At 37.7% G+C, this 18455-nt stretch overlaps 1 protein-coding gene across 1 annotated transcript in view; it reads right to left on the bottom strand.

Moving 5' to 3' along the window:
* Positions 1–18455, bottom strand: part of LOC122803241 (protocadherin Fat 4-like) — a 165761-nt gene continuing 147306 nt past the window's right edge. The window contains exon 5 of the mRNA XM_044072839.1: positions 1–256. Coding sequence (XP_043928774.1) covers positions 1–256 — 256 coding nt within the window. The remainder of the gene's footprint in view (positions 257–18455) is intronic.

Here is an 18455-nt window from a genome sequence, read left to right as displayed (position 1 = left end):
CTAACCTGGTTGAAGAAACATTGGTACATTAGCCACATAGGGAGCATTTAGGAATTTGGGGACTTCGTCATTCACGTCCTCAACTGTCACGACCACAGTCACCAAGCAGGAAAGGGGCATCTCAATATTTCTGTCATTAGCCATGATAGTCAGAGTGTAAGAAGCTTCCATTTCTCTATCCAGTAAGGAACTGGTGAGGATATCCCCATTCAGTGGGTCGATGTTGAAATGGGAGCCACCACTGATGAGAGAGTATCTAAAACAAAACATTAAAAAGACATAAGGAATCCAACACCATAATCACCATTGTCTTTTTCTACAGATTAATAAAGGCAAAAGCAGCAGTTGTTCTATCAGTTTAATGCAAATGATTAAGGCAATCAGTTGCTAATGAACATTATACTGTAGTTCTGAGTTCGATTCCTTTAGTGTCCACATGCTTGCTGTGCGACTTTGCAAAAGTCATCTAACTGGGTTATTATAACAACTTTCATCAATTTCCTTCTCACCTAGTCATAATCCTACATGTCTGTTCAATTGAACAGGCCCAACACACCGTTCAGACTGTGACTCATTGAAAACCATTGCAGAAAAGTAAGTGAATACCGTATTGGATTATTTACCATATAAAAGTGATTCTTTTAAAATAATTTCAGCAATGCAATAATTTTACTATGAGTAGTTCTAAATACATTTTTGATTTTTCTCTGCTGTCTTTGAATGAGTAATTATTGGAGAGGTGTGCTGCTGCTGCAGAAGTAAAAATATTAGGTCCCTCTGCACTACTCTAGCAACAGGGATGCAAATACCAATGCATATTGTCTTGTCACCTGGCTTACCTACACATTTGTACTGCACCTTTGGCTGAACATTTGAAGTTCAAGAATTTAATGTCCTAGTGAATTTCACCACAACATATTGTATTCTGCAAGCCAGCATTGTGGTTTTCGGGGGGGGGGGGGCAGGTCTACTTCAGTTTGTCGAATGCTACATTGCACTAATCACTATTCATTGAACCATATTCAGCAAAAGCTCAATTAAGCGAACAACAATTTCAGCGGAAACTTTCCCGGGGAAAAGGTGTGGTTGGCTGTTATCGGGTATTTGCCCTTTTCCCCACTGTAGTGCAATCTCAGAGTTGATATATTTAGTTATGGGGTGTGGAGCATGGGGGTGTAGCCCCCCCCCACCTTGCAGAGTTTTACATTTTGTTGTCTTTGCTATGGTCCGGAGCTGTCCCAGCAGTTATTTTGCCTGGGAAAGTTTTCACTGAAATTGTCATTCACTTAATTGAGCTTTTGCTTAATTGGGTTTGATGAATAGTGATTTGCTCAATTAAGCGTTCGACAATGTGATATAGACCTTTTCTGAGGGGGTCCCATTTCTTTGGTGTCATGTGACTGTGGAATTGGCATATATAATTTTGGGGGGCTTGCCTCTGGAAAAAAATATATTTTTTTATGTGTTTTTTAAAGTTTTTTTCTGCTTACCATTTTTGTTATGTAACTTGCAATGAAAAATGAGCAGCAAAATTGATCTTCACAATCACATAAGAAAAGCTATGTCACCTATATCAGAAAGAACTTCAGTCAATTTGTAATGAATTAATGCAATCACTTTGTCATATATTTAGTACCAATAACACATTAATTTACTGCATTTTTCTTTCCACATGGGAATGTCCTTACTCATTATTATTTTTTACATAAACTAACTATTAGTAGTATTAGTTAATGGGAATGTCCTTACTCGTTATTATTTTTTACATAAACTAACTACTAGTAGTATTAGTTAATGATGGGAATGTTCTTACTCGTTATTATTTTTTACATAAACTAACTAATAGTAGTATTAGTTAATGATGGGAATGTCCTTACTCGTTATTATTTTTTACATAAACTAACTAATAGTAGTATTAGTTAATGATGGGAATGTCCTTACTCATTATTATTTTTTAAATAAACTAACTACTAGTAGTATTAGTTAATGGGAATGTCCTTACTCGTTATTATTTTTTACATAAACTAACTACTAGTAGTATTAGTTAATGATGGGAATGTCCTTACTCGTTATTATTTTTTACATAAACTAACTAATAGTAGTATTAGTTAATGATGGGAATGTTCTTACTCATTATTATTTTTTACATAAACTAACTACTAGTAGTATTAGTTAATGGGAATGTCCTTACTCGTTATTATTTTTTACATAAACTAACTACTAGTAGTATTAGTTAATGATGGGAATGTTCTTACTGGTTATTATTTTTTACATAAACTAACTACTAGTAGTATTAGTTAATGATGGGAATGTTCTTACTCATTATTTTTTACATAAACTAATAGTAGTATTAGTTAATGGGAATGTCCTTACTCGTTATTATTTTTTACATAAACTAACTAATAGTAGTATTAGTTAATGACGGGAATGTTCTTACTTGTTATTATTTTTTACATAAACTAACTACTAGTAGTATTAGTTAATGATGGGAATGTCCTTACTCATTATTTTTTACATAAACTAATAGTAGTATTAGTTAATGGGAATGTCCTTACTCGTTATTATTTTTACATAAACTAACTACTAGTAGTATTAGTTAATGATGGGAATGTTCTTACTCGTTATTATTTTTTACATAAACTAACTAATAGTAGTATTAGTTAATGATGGGAATGTCCTTACTCGTTATTATTTTTTACATAAACTAACTAATAGTAGTATTAGTTAATGATGGGAATGTCTTTACTCGTTATTATTTTTTACATAAACTAACTACTAGTAGTATTAGTTAATGATGGGAATGTCCTTACTCATTATTTTTTACATAAACTAACTACTAGTAGTATTAGTTAATGATGGGAATGTTCTTACTCGTTATTATTTTTTACATAAACTAACTACTAGTAGTATTAGTTAATGATGGGAATGTTCTTACTCGTTATTATTTTTTACATAAACTAATTAATAGTAGTATTAGTTAATGATGGGAATGTTCTTACTCATTATTTTTTACATAAACTAACTACTAGTAGTATTAGTTAATGGGAATGTCCTTACTCGTTATTATTTTTTACATAAACTAACTACTAGTAGTATTAGTTAATGATGGGAATGTTCTTACTCGTTATTATTTTTTACATAAACTAATTAATAGTAGTATTAGTTAATGATGGGAATGTTCTTACTCATTATTTTTTACATAAACTAACTAATAGTAGTATTAGTTAATGGGAATGTCCTTACTCGTTATTATTTTTTACATAAACTAACTACTAGTAGTATTAGTTAATGATGGGAATGTTCTTACTCGTTATTATTTTTTACATAAACTAATTAATAGTAGTATTAGTTAATGATGGGAATGTCCTTACTCGTTATTATTTTTTACATAAACTAACTAATAGTAGTATTAGTTAATGATGGGAATGTCCTTACTCGTTATTATTTTTTACATAAACTAACTAATAGTAGTATTAGTTAATGATGGGAATGTTCTTACTCGTTATTATTTTTTACATAAACTAATTAATAGTAGTATTAGTTAATGATGGAATGTCCTTACTCGTTATTATTTTTACATAAACTAACTAATAGTAGTATTAGTTAATGATGGGAATGTCCTTACTCGTTATTATTTTTTACATAAACTAACTAATAGTAGCATTAGTTAATGATGGGAATGTCCTTACTCGTTATTATTTTTTACATAAACTAACTAATAGTAGTATTAGTTAATGATGGGAATGTTCTTACTCGTTATTATTTTTTACATAAACTAATTAATAGTAGTATTAGTTAATGATGGGAATGTCCTTACTCGTTATTATTTTTTACATAAACTAACTAATAGTAGTATTAGTTAATGATGGGAATGTCCTTACTCGTTATTATTTTTTACATAAACTAACTAATAGTAGCATTAGTTAATGATGGGAATGTCCTTACTCGTTATTATTTTTTACATAAACTAACTAATAGTAGTATTAGTTAATGATGGGAATGTCCTTACTCGTTATTATTTTTTACATAAACTAACTAATAGTAGTATTAGTTAATGATGGGAATGTCCTTACTCATTATTATTTTTTACATAAACTAACTACTAGTAGTATTAGTTAATGATGGGAATGTTCTTACTCGTTATTATTTTTTACATAAACTAATTAATAGTAGTATTAGTTAATGATGGGAATGTCCTTACTCGTTATTATTTTTTACATAAACTAACTAATAGTAGTATTAGTTAATGATGGGAATGTCCTTACTCGTTATTATTTTTTACATAAACTAACTAATAGTAGTATTAGTTAATGATGGGAATGTCCTTACTCGTTATTATTTTTTACATAAACTAACTAATAGTAGTATTAGTTAATGATGGGAATGTCCTTACTCGTTATTATTTTTTACATCAACTAACTAATAGTAGTATTAGTTAATGATGGGAATGTCCTTACTTGTTATTATTTTTTACATCAACTAACTAATAGTAGTATTAGTTAATGATGGGAATCCTTACTCGTTATTATTTTTTACATCAACTAACTAATAGTAGTATTAGTTAATGATGGGAATCCTTACTCGTTATTATTTTTTACATAAACTAACTAATAGTAGTATTAGTTAATGATGGGAATGTCCTTACGCGTTATTATTTTTTACATAAACTAACTACTAGTAGTATTAGTTAATGATGGGAATGTTCTTACTCGTTATTATTTTTTACATAAACTAACTAATAGTAGTATTAGTTAATGATGGGAATGTCCTTACTCGTTATTATTTTTTACATAAACTAACTAATAGTAGTATTAGTTAATGATGGGAATGTCCTTACTCGTTATTATTTTTTACATAAACTAACTAATAGTAGTATTAGTTAATCATGGCAATGTTCTTACTCGTTATTATTTTTTACATAAACTAACTAATAGTAGTATTAGTTAATGATGGGAATGTCCTTACGCGTTATTATTTTTTACATAAACTAACTAATAGTAGTATTAGTTAATGATGGGAATGTTCTGACTAGATGTTAATTATTAGACCAAGTAATAGCTGGATTGTTTATGAAAGTGTTAAATACATATTCACAATGCACTTCTACACCGCTGTAGTAACCATTATAAAATACTAAATGTCTTAATTTAATATTTAGCTTTCATTTAAAAGAATATTTTGTTGATTAAACAATGAAACAAATTCCATTCATATGATATCAAAGCACAGCAAATTAATATACAACAGCCAAATTAGAGCATGCATTGAAAAAAAAACAAAGAAAAAAATGCATTTGTCTTTCTCTACATTTACAGTAATACACAACAAACTACATGTTTGTTGCCAGCAATCATTTTGTACTCACTTTCTCTTATTGCTGCCCCCAACCTAGCATTAGAAATGTGCACATCTCACAAAATGATGCTTAAAACACTTAATAAATGCATGCATTATTTGTAGCTGCTCCTTCTAAACCTATTAAAGATATTACCTTTGGATTAGTAGTACTCTTTGTAAGCAAGTTTATATATCTGTTGTTAAAGATACTAATTTAGACAGTCACAGGCATATCATGCCCTGAATAAGCTACAGTTTTCTACGTGATTTTTCAGAAAAAAATGTACTCTGTAGAGTACAGAGAGTGTGCCTGGCTACACCCTTGGTCAGGAAATCCTTTGTGCAGCTGATCACCAAGGGAATAACATCCGCATCTAAAGATCTTATATTGTCACCTTGTATCCTGCACTGTTCAGACTAATAATAGAATACAATGACCCCTTTGGGATGTACCTTACCAGACATATGATTCAGCTGGAAAGGCCAGAGAGGTTCCTAACAAAGAGGATGCTATTATTCTAATCTTGTATCAACATTAAGCACTATGCCACATAAAGGAGTAACTGGCTAAACTGTTAAATGTGTATCACCATGTAATTCAATGGATGAAGCAGTGGATAAGCAACAGGACATATTCATTTATAGTAGATGGTTACCTGTCCATCAGGATGGGGTTTACCAGTGTTGTCTCATCATGTTCCATATTGGGACTACTTCTTTTCGGACTATTTCTCTCAAGTATAAAAATAAAAAAAATGGCTCTAAATAAAAATGCATGCCAATGATGGCAAACTGGATGCCATAATTACTCCAACAAAGGATACCAAAGTTTTCTAAGATACTCTACAACAGTACACAGCAGATGAAGTAGTAATGACCTTACCTTCAATGTCTGTAAATGCAGTATCACAAAAAATGGTTAGAAAGGATGGGTATAAAACAAACAGTGAAAAATTACAAAAAATACACCATTAATAAAATTCGGGGACAATGTGAGACACCTGGAAACTGCGCTCCTGGGCAGAAGTTAAAAAAAGTAAAAAAGTTGCATTTTAACTCCATTTTTGCTAACAGTTAGCAGGAAAGTATATTTATTCCACTAGACTTACAGTTGCCTAGCTATTTAAGTCAGTTTTAAATGGTTTGTGTGATTTTTTTTTTGTTGTTGTTACTCTGCTTTCTCCAAATTTACAGTTAACATCTACAAATTGAAGTCATTTTACAGTTTGCATACATTTCATGTGCTGATAGCTGACTTAACCAGTATTCTGCATTTATTTACTGTGTTTTACTCATTTTTCAAAATTATAGCAAAAATCCAGTTTTGTCCAGGTGTGTGAGTCATCTAGGGCTTGTAGTGGTTATTATAGTGACAGGAGAGTAACGCTGTAGTTCTGGGAAGTATTAAATATGATTGGTTAGAGCTTTAGCTGTTTTTCATAGGCTCTTTCACTTATACCTGTTTATTTTATATTGCACAAGAGTGGGGAGCTACTGCTGGCTATTTTTATGACTCCTGGAAGCTGCACTCCTACGGAAGCTAAAAGATAAACAATATGGTATTTTGATTACATTTTTTGCATCCAATAAATAGGAAAGTGCATTTATTCCACTCCACTTAAAGCCCTAACTATTTAAATTTGTTTTGAGTAGTTTATCTCATTTTTCTAGACTTTCACTGTGTTTCTTCTGAATTTGAAGTCATTTTACAGCTTTGCATTGCATTTTAGACTTAGTACTGGACACTTTGATACTAAACCAGTTACCATTCCTTCATCCAAATAAATTCCATTTACCTTTACTTTCGTGTACTACTTTGTAGCCATTATTTTACCCTAGTACCATACTCAGACCCCCTTCCAAGGTTGTCTCATTTGCTCTATCCCTTAAAGTGGCACTGTGTCAAACATTGTTTAAAGTTTAACTTGCCCACATCCGCAGCATCTTCTTAAACCACTACCTGAATTACAAATTTATTAGAGTTATCTAACATTACCTCCCTGGTACAGCAGATAGTGTTGTCTCTTCACAGCAAGAGGTTCCCTGGTTCAATTCTCAGTTGGGGTGCCTTCTGTGCACAGTCTGCATGTCCTCCCTCTGTTCACATGGATTTCCTCCAGGTGCTCCAGTTTCATCCCTCATTCCAAAGACAGGTAGATTGGACACTCTAAACTGGCCATAGGTATGTGGTGTGGAAGAACTACAGTGGCAGGTGTAAACCTTGGCTCTTGATGATAGTAACTGTAGAAGTGAAACGCTGACCCTATGTGCAAAATTGGGAAAAGGGGTTGTGGATGGATGTTTGGATTTAAAATCTGTCCTTGATTTTGGGCCATTATCTCCCCATTATTTTTGGGTTTGTCCAGATTTCTTATTGTAAGAAGTTGAGAGGTGTGCAAAGAAGTATGGGGTACAGCACTAGTGATGCCACCCCATAAAGATAGTCCTACTATTGACCTTAGGAACTATAGGCCCATCAGCCTAATAAAGCTAATTTAAGGCCACAGAACAGATAATAACAGACTTAATTAACCTAGACTTTAGAAATCGCATCAGGCTACAACTGTAGCAAGTTGGCATTGCAAAATCTTGTCTAATGATCCAGGTAAAATTCTTCAGAAAGGTAACATGTGTGACAGCAGGCACACTGTACACACATAATCTACTTTGACTTGGCCAAAGCATTTGATAATAGCATCATTAATAAACTACATGTGGTACAAATAGACCCCTATATGGTAATTTAGATATAAATCTGGTTAAAAGACAGAAGCCAAATGGTGCAAGTGACAGGATCAGCATCAGAGAACATGAAGGTGACCAGTTGTGTTCCACTGGGCTTAGTGCTGGGACCACATGTGTTTGTTTTTTTTGTTTTCTCACCTATAGACTAAAAATCAAGACCTGTGGCTAACTAAGTTTTTGGATGACTGAATACTGGGAGTCATTGTTAAATCCCTGTCTGACATACCCACCCTCTAACAGGAATTTACACTTATAAATGTCTGGTGTATTATAGGTTCATAGGTTCATACGAGGCTATCTGCCCTAGGGCATTTATAAGCCTAGCCAGAATGTGTTTGGCTTTCGCCACCCATTTTAAATTTATTTTGCTATGCACTTTTTCGAGGTTAGTGTACTGTGCCTCTGTCTAACAGTGACACAGAAGTGACACCCAGGGTAAACCTACGATCTCCCATCCACTCATCAAAATTCCTCTTGAAGAGAGTCAATGAGGGACTCTGCCTAACCTGGACTGGGATTTTATTCCAGAGTGAAGGGAGCCTCTGGGTTATGAATCTGTCCCTCCAGCATGTCCTATTTATTTCAGTGCTGAGGTTCAAGTCTCTCGAGCGCGTAGCTCGATGGGATTTGGATTTTCTGAGATGCAGCATGTCCATTAATTCCGGGTTGGACATGGCTTTATACGTCAGGCACAGATCGCCTCTGAACAGGCGGTATGCCACTGAGTAGAGCTGGAATTTCTTTAACCGGGCAGCATATGGCATCTGTTTGAGCCCTTTGATCCTCTTGGTGAGGTACTTTTGGGGTCTTTCCAGTTGCTGCAGGTGTCTGGTAAGGTACATCCCAAAAGGGGCATTGTACTCAATTATGGGCCTGATGAGGGATGAGTAAAGAGGCACGATGGCCTCCCTGATCTAGATGTGAATCCCTTCATGATTAGGTGGGCTATATAAAATGTTTTCTAACCACTTTGGCCACGTGGTTGTCAAATGAGAGATTGCTATCAACTTGGGTCCCCAGGTCCCTAATTACTTCTTCTGTACTTAATGGATTACCACCTATGTGGTAATTTGTGGGCACTTTGTTTTTGCCAAAGGGGATGACTATACACTTTTTGGCATTTAGCTTGAGGCCATGGCTCTGGCACCAGTTGTCTGTTTCTATGAGGCCCTTTTGGAGGATGCTTGTGTCGGCTGGAGAGTCGATTATGGCGCCCAGTTTGCAGTCATCTGCGAACTTGGTCAGCCACAGTCCTTCTGTGTTGGCCTGTACCTCCGAGAAATATATACCGAACAAGAGAGGTCCCAGGACTGAGCCTTGTGGGACACCACTTGTAACTGGTTTGGAGTCTGACATGGCTCCAGCAATTCTAACCATGTGGGATCTGTCCTTGAGCCAATTTGCAATCCATCTAGTGACATAGGGGTTTATATTTAAGCTGGTGAGCTTATCTATAATGCCCGAGTGGGGTATTGTATCGAAGGCTTTTGCGAGGTCCAGGTAGACTGTGTAGACCACCTTCCCCTCGTCAATGGCCTTGGTGACTGTTTCAAAGAAGTCAACCAGGTTTAAGAGGCAGGATCTGCCCTTAACAAAGCCGAACTGGGTAGGATCCACTGTCTGTAGGTCCCCCGATATCTTTATTTATGAGGTCCATGATGATCCTTTCCATAGCTTTGCAGACCAAGCTAGTCAGGCTTATGGGGCGATAGTTTCCAGGATCCGTTGCGGCACCACCTTTATGAAGAACGACCACTGTTGCTGTACGCCACTCTTTGGGCACATATCCTGTAGTAAGGCTGAGATTGAACAGTAGTTTTATGTTTGGGTTTAGCTCTTCTTGGAGTTCATGTAGGACTCAGCCCAGGACACCGTCTGGTCCCATTGATGCTGTGTTTTTTGCTTTGGAGAGGGCGGCTCTTACCTGAGCATCTGAGATGTCAGTGGGGCAGCACTCTGCTGGGATAGATATTTGCCCTTTTGGTGGGGAGGCGGGGGAGAAGTTTGCGCTGAACCTGTCAGCTAGGATGTTGGCAATGTCTGTGGGTTTGGTGTATTTTTTGTCATTTTGGACTAATTCTGAGCATATCTGGGAATTACCACCCAGGTTCCTAACATAACTAAAGAAAGCCTTGTGATTATCCTTAGTGTCCTGTGCAATTTTTCTCTCGAAGCTGGCCTTAGACAATTTTATGTGTGCCCATAGTTTTTTGCTAATACTGATCAGTGATGCCTTCCCTTTTTGGGATTTTGCTCTATCATTTAGTAGCTTCCTCCTTCTATTGTATAGTTTGTTTATGGCTAGGGTCCACCAGACAGGACGTCTGCCTTTGGAGGATTGGGTCTTGGTTTTATTTGGGATCGCATGATCCATGCATTCCTGAAGGTGTTCATAGAATGCGTTTATAAAGGATTCTGTGGTCTGGGCCGTATTTTCCACAGGCCCAGGGGCTTTGAAGGATTCCACCTCAGTTTTGAGGAGTGAGAAATTTGCTTTAGAGAAGTTTTTCACTGTGGTTTTCTGGGCAGGGGGTGGGATCGAGATGTGAATATCCAGTGAGATTAGTTTATGGTCTGATCTTACCAGTGAGGGATACACTTCTGGTCTGGAGCATAGAGTCCCCATGTTGGTGATGATCAGGTCCAGTATGTTTTCCCCTCTTGTGGGAGTGGTAACAAGTTGTTCCATAGCATTTGAGTTTATAAATTCTAGGAACCTTTGGGCTAGGGTGTTGGAGCTAGAGTAATGCTCCCAGTCTATGTTTGGGTAGTTGAAGTCACCCAATATAATGGTGTTTGGAGAGACCTTCATATTTTCCAGTGTTCTCAGGAAGGCCGAGTGGGGTTCCTGGGTTTGGGAGGGTGGTCTGTAGCAGGCTATAAACTGGAAGGCAGTTTTACCCACTGTTAGTTGCACATGGATAGTCTCTGATGCTTCGTGCTTTGCCACCAACCTGGAGGTGTGGGTATCTTTGATGAATATCGATACTCCCCTCCTTTTGTGGTTCGGTCCAAGTTTTGGGGCGAAAAGCATGGTATGAGGTATAACCTGGTAGTGCTGGGGTGCTTTCGGAGCCCTAAACCATGTTTCTGTTACTGCACAGATATCGATGTTCTCCATGCTAAGGAGAGTTTCGAGTGCGTGCATCTTGAGGTTTAGACTTCTGGCATTGAGTAGCATTACTCTTAGTTTCTTATCCCTTGTGATACCTATGGAGGTGGGTTTGTCTTTTGAGCCTTGCCTAAAAAAGGCACTATGGGGGTAGCAAGAGCCTTTGCCAATATCCGAAAGCCCAGGTGTGACAGGTGCAAGCCGTCCCTAGCGAAGCATCGTGGCTTGTCGAGCATATCATCCCAAGCTGACAGGCATTGGATCCCCTTTGAATGACACCAGTACTTAAGCCAATTGTTGAAATTGATCATCTTGTCTTCATACTGTGGCATCATTCTTGGTGAGGGTAAGATGCTACTCAAGGTCAGGGTCATACCGGCCTGGGCTACATGCTCAGAGAGCTCCTTTATGTCTCTTTTCATGTAGTCCAGGGAGGTACATCTCAGGTCATTCACACCAGCATGGACAATGACTGAGTCATATTTGTACTTGCCTTGGAGTGACCTGAGTGCTTGTGTTATGTGGCGGATCCTAGCGCCTGACAGGCTGCTCACCGTGACCCTCTCCTTGTTCAGCCTGGTGAGCGGGATGTCAGTGTGCCTGATGATAGAGTCACCTATTACAAGTGTATCAGGTGTGTTGTTTAGTCTTAAGGGCTGTGACTGTTCGGCACACTGGCTTTGTGAGATATGTGTTGCACGTGTTTTGTTTTGGGGTAGCGGCTGCTTGGGTGTCTGCTTTGGAGGTCTCTGCTGCTTCGGCAGATCTTTATTTAGAGCCTCCGAGTATGTTTTTGTGTGATTATGTGCTTGGTTTGCTGTCGTGGTAGGTCTATGTGAGACTGGAATTGTAGTGAGTGTGGTTTCCTTCTCCTCCTGACTGGTTATGCCAGTACTGAGTTGAGAGAACTTAGCCTCCAGTTTGGCTATATGGTTGCATCTCTCACATGTGTTGGAATTTGTTGGGAGGAGGAGAGGGTTGTCTGTGTACATGAGTCAGTTGTAACATTGCCTCAAGATTCCCAGATTCACCAGCTGGACCGGAGAGGAGATTGACAACTCACCTTTGGACATGCTAGAATAATATTGGGAATTCCTTAATAATTGAAAACCAGGGCCAGTGGGGAGTGAGGGTGTAGTGCTTTTAATTTTTAGTGCTGACTTATATAATTGCTTTAGTGAGCAAGTGCCAGGTAACTTAAGTGCAATGTGTTAGAGGTAACTTAAATGCAAAAACGACAAACAGTAACTTTCTTTCAAGTGAAACAAGGAAATAAGTACAGTAAGCAATGCAGATATCACCAGTGATCCACAGAAGCGCTGAGAAGCCACATATTAGGTGGAATTAGTGTTCCAGGGAAATAACAAGCGAACAAACAACAAGCATATAAACAAAGCTAGATTCAGCAGGCCTGGATCTAGTCTATGCTACAGCAAACAAGGTGTACCAATTTCAGTAAGATACAGTTCAAATATTCAGGCACTATAAACCTTTAACCAGAAATTCCCAGCTCAGAAGGGCAGAGTCCAGCCTCTTCTCCCACAAGAGTACAGACCACAAACCTTCTTAATGTAAAATAACTGGCCTGAAGCCCAAGTGCTTAAACCAGAACTAATACACTTTAAGAATAACAGACACTGGGCTCTCAATCAGCAGTTCCCAACTTAGAAGGATGAAAGCTACCTGTCCTGCCACCACAGTGCATGCCACAAACCTTCCTAATGTATAACAACTGGTCTGAAGCCCAAGTGCTTAATCCAAAAGACTTAGAATGATAGCTACACTTTAATCAAGTTACTACCAAGCAGTAATAAATACAATTGAATACTTTAGAGAATGCCTGGATTAGTGCTCAAGCTACACAAACAAAGCTAGATCCAGAAGGCCCGAATCCAGTCTATGCCACAGCAAACAAGGCGCACCAACTTCAGTAAGAAGAAGTTCAGATATGCATGCACTATAAGCCTTTAACCAGAAATTCTCAGCTCAGAAGGGCAGAGTCCAGCCTCTCCTCCCACAAGAGTGCAGACCACGAACCCTCTTAATGTAAAATAACTGGCCTGAAAGCCCAAGTGCTTAAACCAGAATTAATACACTTTTAGAATAACAGACACTGAGCCCTCAAATCAGCAGTTCCCAACCTAGAAGGATGTAAGCTACCTGTTCTGCCACTACAGTGCAGACCACAAACCCTCCCAGTGCAAAACAACTGGTCCGAAGCCCAAGTGTTTAAACCAAAAGGCTTAGAATGAGTTACACCAAGCAGTAATACATACAAATGAGTACTTTTAAGATGATGCAAAAGTAAAAAAAGTAGGTAGAAACACAAGTACAGTAAAAGCAGATGAAATTTTTTTTTTTTTTTTTCTGAATAAGTGCTGAGATCAAAGAAACAGATTTGAGTGCTGAAACTAGAAAACTGGCTAGTTATAAGAAAAAAAAAACTAAGCTAGAAGGCTTCCCTCCAACACAGAAGGGCTTGGGGGCTCAGAAGCCTACAAATAGTCTATACCACTTAACAAGAAAGGCAGGAAACAAGCTTAAATTTTTTTTTTTTCTGTTTCCCAGATGCTCTCTTTGTACACAGTAGGAGTGCCTGAAATCAGAATATGATCTCACTGCACTCAGTTGAGTGAGCAAATGAGATGGGCCCAGAAGGAGTATCCAAACACAAATTTACAAGAGGGGCGGGCAGTTGCAAGGCCACTAAGATTAACACCAAAACAAAAACAGGGAGGCTGGGTGGGACTAACTGAAGAGCAGAGTGAAAACTTCCAGTTCAGTTAATATTCCTTCCACACAGTTAAAATCAATTTAAATACTGTATTTTTTTGAAAAAAAGAGCAGATAAAGGTACTTAAATTCTCTTATACGTCCAGTTGAATACAGCAAGTCCTTAGCCGGCCAAAGCTGAGGTTTTTAAGCAGAAAATATTTCACACTGTACCACTTAAATAGGCAAGGACAGGAAATTGAAAATGGGCTTCAATTAAATTCTAAAAAATGCACCATTTCACATTTGGCAAGCAAACCATCTCCCAGCATGTAGCATTAACAACTCTCCACCTCAAAATGAAAATGCATTCATAGACCTGAGAACCTGAATTGATAATTCCCCATTCTTTGATCACCATTTAGCAATGGTTGCCAGGAAATCTTTGTACTTTACAGAGCTGATGAACAAGAGATTATCATCCAGATCTAAAAATGTTATTGTTCCCTTGTATTCAGCACTGATCACACCAATTATGGAATACAATGCCCCCTTTGGGATGTACCTTATTAGACATATGAATCAGCTGGAAACACCTCATAGGTTCATAACAAAGAGAATTACATGTTTAAAATCCCTAAGCTACCAGAAAGACTAAGAAGCACTGTTCCTCTTGTCTCTGTTTTAAATGCTAATCGGAGAAGAACTATGTCTTCTGTTCTGAGCAGTCAGGGACCCAGTAGTTCAGCATCTGTTGTACCTTCATAAATCAAACAGACCCACAAATACCAAACAAGGGATCTCAACCTGATTTAGCAAATTAACAAAGCATAGCAGAGAGACAAAATCATTCCTTCACATCTCCCTCACCTCTGGCACAGACTCCCCTGAAGATAAAGCAGTGTGATACACTATCTTTCTTCAAATGGGACCTGGATAATTGGATGTGTATTCATAGAGTCACCCTGGGCTTGACTAGCCTAGCCTTCCTTCAGAGGTACATTCTAGGGTTTGTACTGACAAGGTATAATGGTCACAAGACTCAGTAGCCTTGGACTTCCTGAACTCTGACCAGTGTGTGTATCTGTCAAAGTCAAACGAGCACATTCTGTGGCCCACCTAATTCTATACATCATATCTGGTCATTTCAGGGAAATAATTTATCATTTTGTGTCTTACTAACCCAATCTGTTATTGAATATATCACATAGTATTCTAGAGCCAAAACATAAGAAACCACCCCAAAACATACACTACTTCCTTATATTACAAAAATTATAGTGTGAGAAACCTTGAATTATTCAGAAATGCTGCAGAAACTGTCATTATATTCTGTTTCTTATTTGTTACTTAGAATTAACATTTGCTTGATCTATAAGGTGATGTGTGATTAGGTCCTATTTGAAAGTCTATGCCTGTAATTTATTCACTGAGGTAATAATATCAGACAGATGGAAACAATACTAAAAATAAATATAAATGATAGAAAATATGTGACAGATACATTACTTGAAGATTATAGAATATGCTTTTCCTTAGAAGTGAGACAATTCAGTTTCAGTTTATTAAGGTGTTTGAATCACTGGGATATTACAATAAAAGCAATTCAATAAGTACAGAATTATGCTAGAATGTTCTGCACAGCATGCAAACAAATAACAGGTAGGACGAATAATTAGATATTTTAGGACAGTTAGGAAGGATATGCCTTCTGAGACTTCTTGAATCTCAACAGTCCAAGGATGAAGAATACAAACGGATAACAAGGATGCAAGGGGCCATGAGTTCTGTCATACTACCAGAACTGGCCATAAGTAAACTGGAGCCCAAGGCAAAAGGCTCCGTGTCATCCCTGCACCTTGCTGCCCATTCTGGCCCATTCTGGCCTGCTCACATTTTCCAGATTTATTTCTTCCTTTTTCTCAGAGTTTGCCTTAACTATTCAGTTTTCCCTGTAGTTATTCAGTCATTAATTGCAAGACTGGACTCTAATAACTGTGGTGGAGACAAATGCATTAAGGCATATGGTTCTGAGTGCCATAAGGTGCATTTTAGAATTTTTCAGCAACCTTTTTACCCAGTGATTGACTGAACAAAACCATGATCAAAGAAAGAAATTCAGTCTCACTCTTCAAGTTTGTATTTTCCTGACTCCTTTCAACGCACCCTAACTGACCAAAACTACCCTGTAATAACTAAATTATGCTAGAGGGCTGCTGGGCGCCTAAAACCTATAGGGTTATAAACACTCTGAGGTACATTTTAGAGCTTTTTTCCAACCTTTTGATCCACTGATGGCCGGAGCAAAATGTACATACAGAAAAGATAATTCAGTCTTTTATTTTGAGAAATAAATAAATCGTATCCAAGTTTTAATGCTCACAGCTGACCAAACCACAGTTCACAATAAATTAAAAAGACAAATGCTTGTGAGGATGCATATATCATATCTTGGCATATTACCTGTTCCCATACACTCTACCTCAAAATAGGTAGTCACTTTCTATGTATCCTACTCTGGTGTTATACTGGAATTAAAATTAAGACAGAAATGCCTACAGTCAAATTTTAAGACAATCCTGTCATATTTGTATAAATGTGCCTCACCCCTACCCACAAAAGACAGCTATCTTCTGTGTACCCTTCTGATGTGAGACTAGTACAAAACTGAAAAAAACAAATAGAATGTGACATATTTGCTTTCAGATGTATATAAACAGCATTCTTATTTACACACTCCGATCAGATAGCTATCCGTATATGCTTCAAATGTTTGATTGTGAGGGAAATGAAAAACAAATAATTTCAATTATGCTTGCAATGTGTTACTTTTAGAAACAGTACAGTGCTCCTATAAAAGCTGTAGTGACTCTCTGCGCACCTCTCTGATGTTTGTGAGGAAAGTTCCCAAGTCCAACAAAAGATATAGTGACCTCTGAGGTTTGGGAGGAATATTAAAGTAACAATAATGTCATCAGTCCCCCCCCACACACAAAAGTACATTGACCTTCTGTGTACACCCATGAGCAGGGCTGGTTTTAGATTAAGCGGGGTTCAGGGCAGAGGCAGTTATCAAGCCCATGTCAAAATCCACTTATACAGCCTTGATGTATGGGGACCAGCAGCCCCCAGAAGTTCAGAAGGTCTGGGTATTCTGTGATAGAGTTATCCCTTATGTTTTTTTTTTTGAGAGATGAATGTTCACTGAGCAGGTGACAACAGTCACTTTCATGCAGACAACTCCCACCAATCAGTTATAGACCACTTCTGTACAGTTCAAATATCCGATTGTGATAAAAGAGGATGACCATGTAATGCAGTTTGTTTCAAACAATCAGTTGCCGCACATTAAAATACTGCATGTTGCTTCACATAACATTAATCCTGCAAGCATCATCATCATCAACCCATTTTTCCCATTTTTCTAAGTAGGGTTGAGGTGTCGTGTCAGCTGTTGACATCTTTCTAAGTTCAATGCCGCTGTCCTATCTTCCTCAACAATCATGCCTGACTGTGGCATGTCTTTTCTCACCCAATCAATCAATCTCTTTGCTGGGGGCTCTCATTTCCTCTTGCCCTCTCCCTGTCAGTGTCTATCCTAAATCTTCTTCACTAGATTGTCTTCTGCTCTCTCGCACATGGGCCTGAACTATCATAATCTGTTCTCTTTGAACTTTTCTTCAAGTGGAGCTACTTGTGATTCTGCTCTGATGCCTTCATTTTTTTGTCTGTCCCACAGTGTCCATCCTACCATGCATTTCAGACACTTCATCTCCATCACCTCTAGTTTCCTCAACTGGTCTACCTTTATTGCCCAGGTTTCTGTATTATACTGTAGTACTGATCACACCACTGTTTTGTACACCTCACTTTTCTGCTTCTTTGGCATTCTTCTGTCCCACACTATCCCTGACACTTTATGCCAGTTGACTGCAGCCCCTCTGATTCTAGCTTCAACCTCCCCATTCTGACTTTCGTTCTCCTCAGTCCCCCCTACCAATACATGAAGCTGTTAACCTTTTCCACTATTTTTCTACCTCGGTTCCCAGCCTCTTCTGATTTCCCCCAATTGCTACTTTACAACTCTTATCTGTACTCTTCATTCAGCGTGCCTTTGGCTTTGCATTCCATTTTCCTGTCATTTGCTGAAGTTCTTGTTCTGTGTCAGCCTGTAATGCCACATTGTCTGCATACAGCAACTTTCTTGATCTGTCTCCTCCACTGGTTTAATAATGTAGTCCATCACCAGAATGAACAGCAGTGGACTCAGAGCTGAACCCTGGTATACACCCACTCCCATTGAGAACCCCTCTGTGAGTCCAAACACTGGTTTGTACTTATGTCACTGGGTCCATGTACATTGCCTGCACTAATTCTACCAATGTTTCTGGGACTTTGAACCATCACAAGACTTTCTTAGGACATTGTCATTTGCTTTCAAGTCTAAAAAAGCCTAGTTAGGCTTTTTTCTCTTCTCTGTCTTCTTCTCAGCTATCTGTGGTCTTAAATCCTAGGCAAGCACACTGATCTTACATTGTACCATTCATGG

Source organism: Protopterus annectens, chromosome 5.part1 (assembly GCF_019279795.1).
Source record: "Protopterus annectens isolate FY-2018-M chromosome 5.part1, PAN1.0, whole genome shotgun sequence".
NCBI lineage: Eukaryota > Metazoa > Chordata > Ceratodontiformes > Protopteridae > Protopterus > Protopterus annectens.
This window is presented reverse-complemented; position numbering and strand designations above follow the sequence as displayed.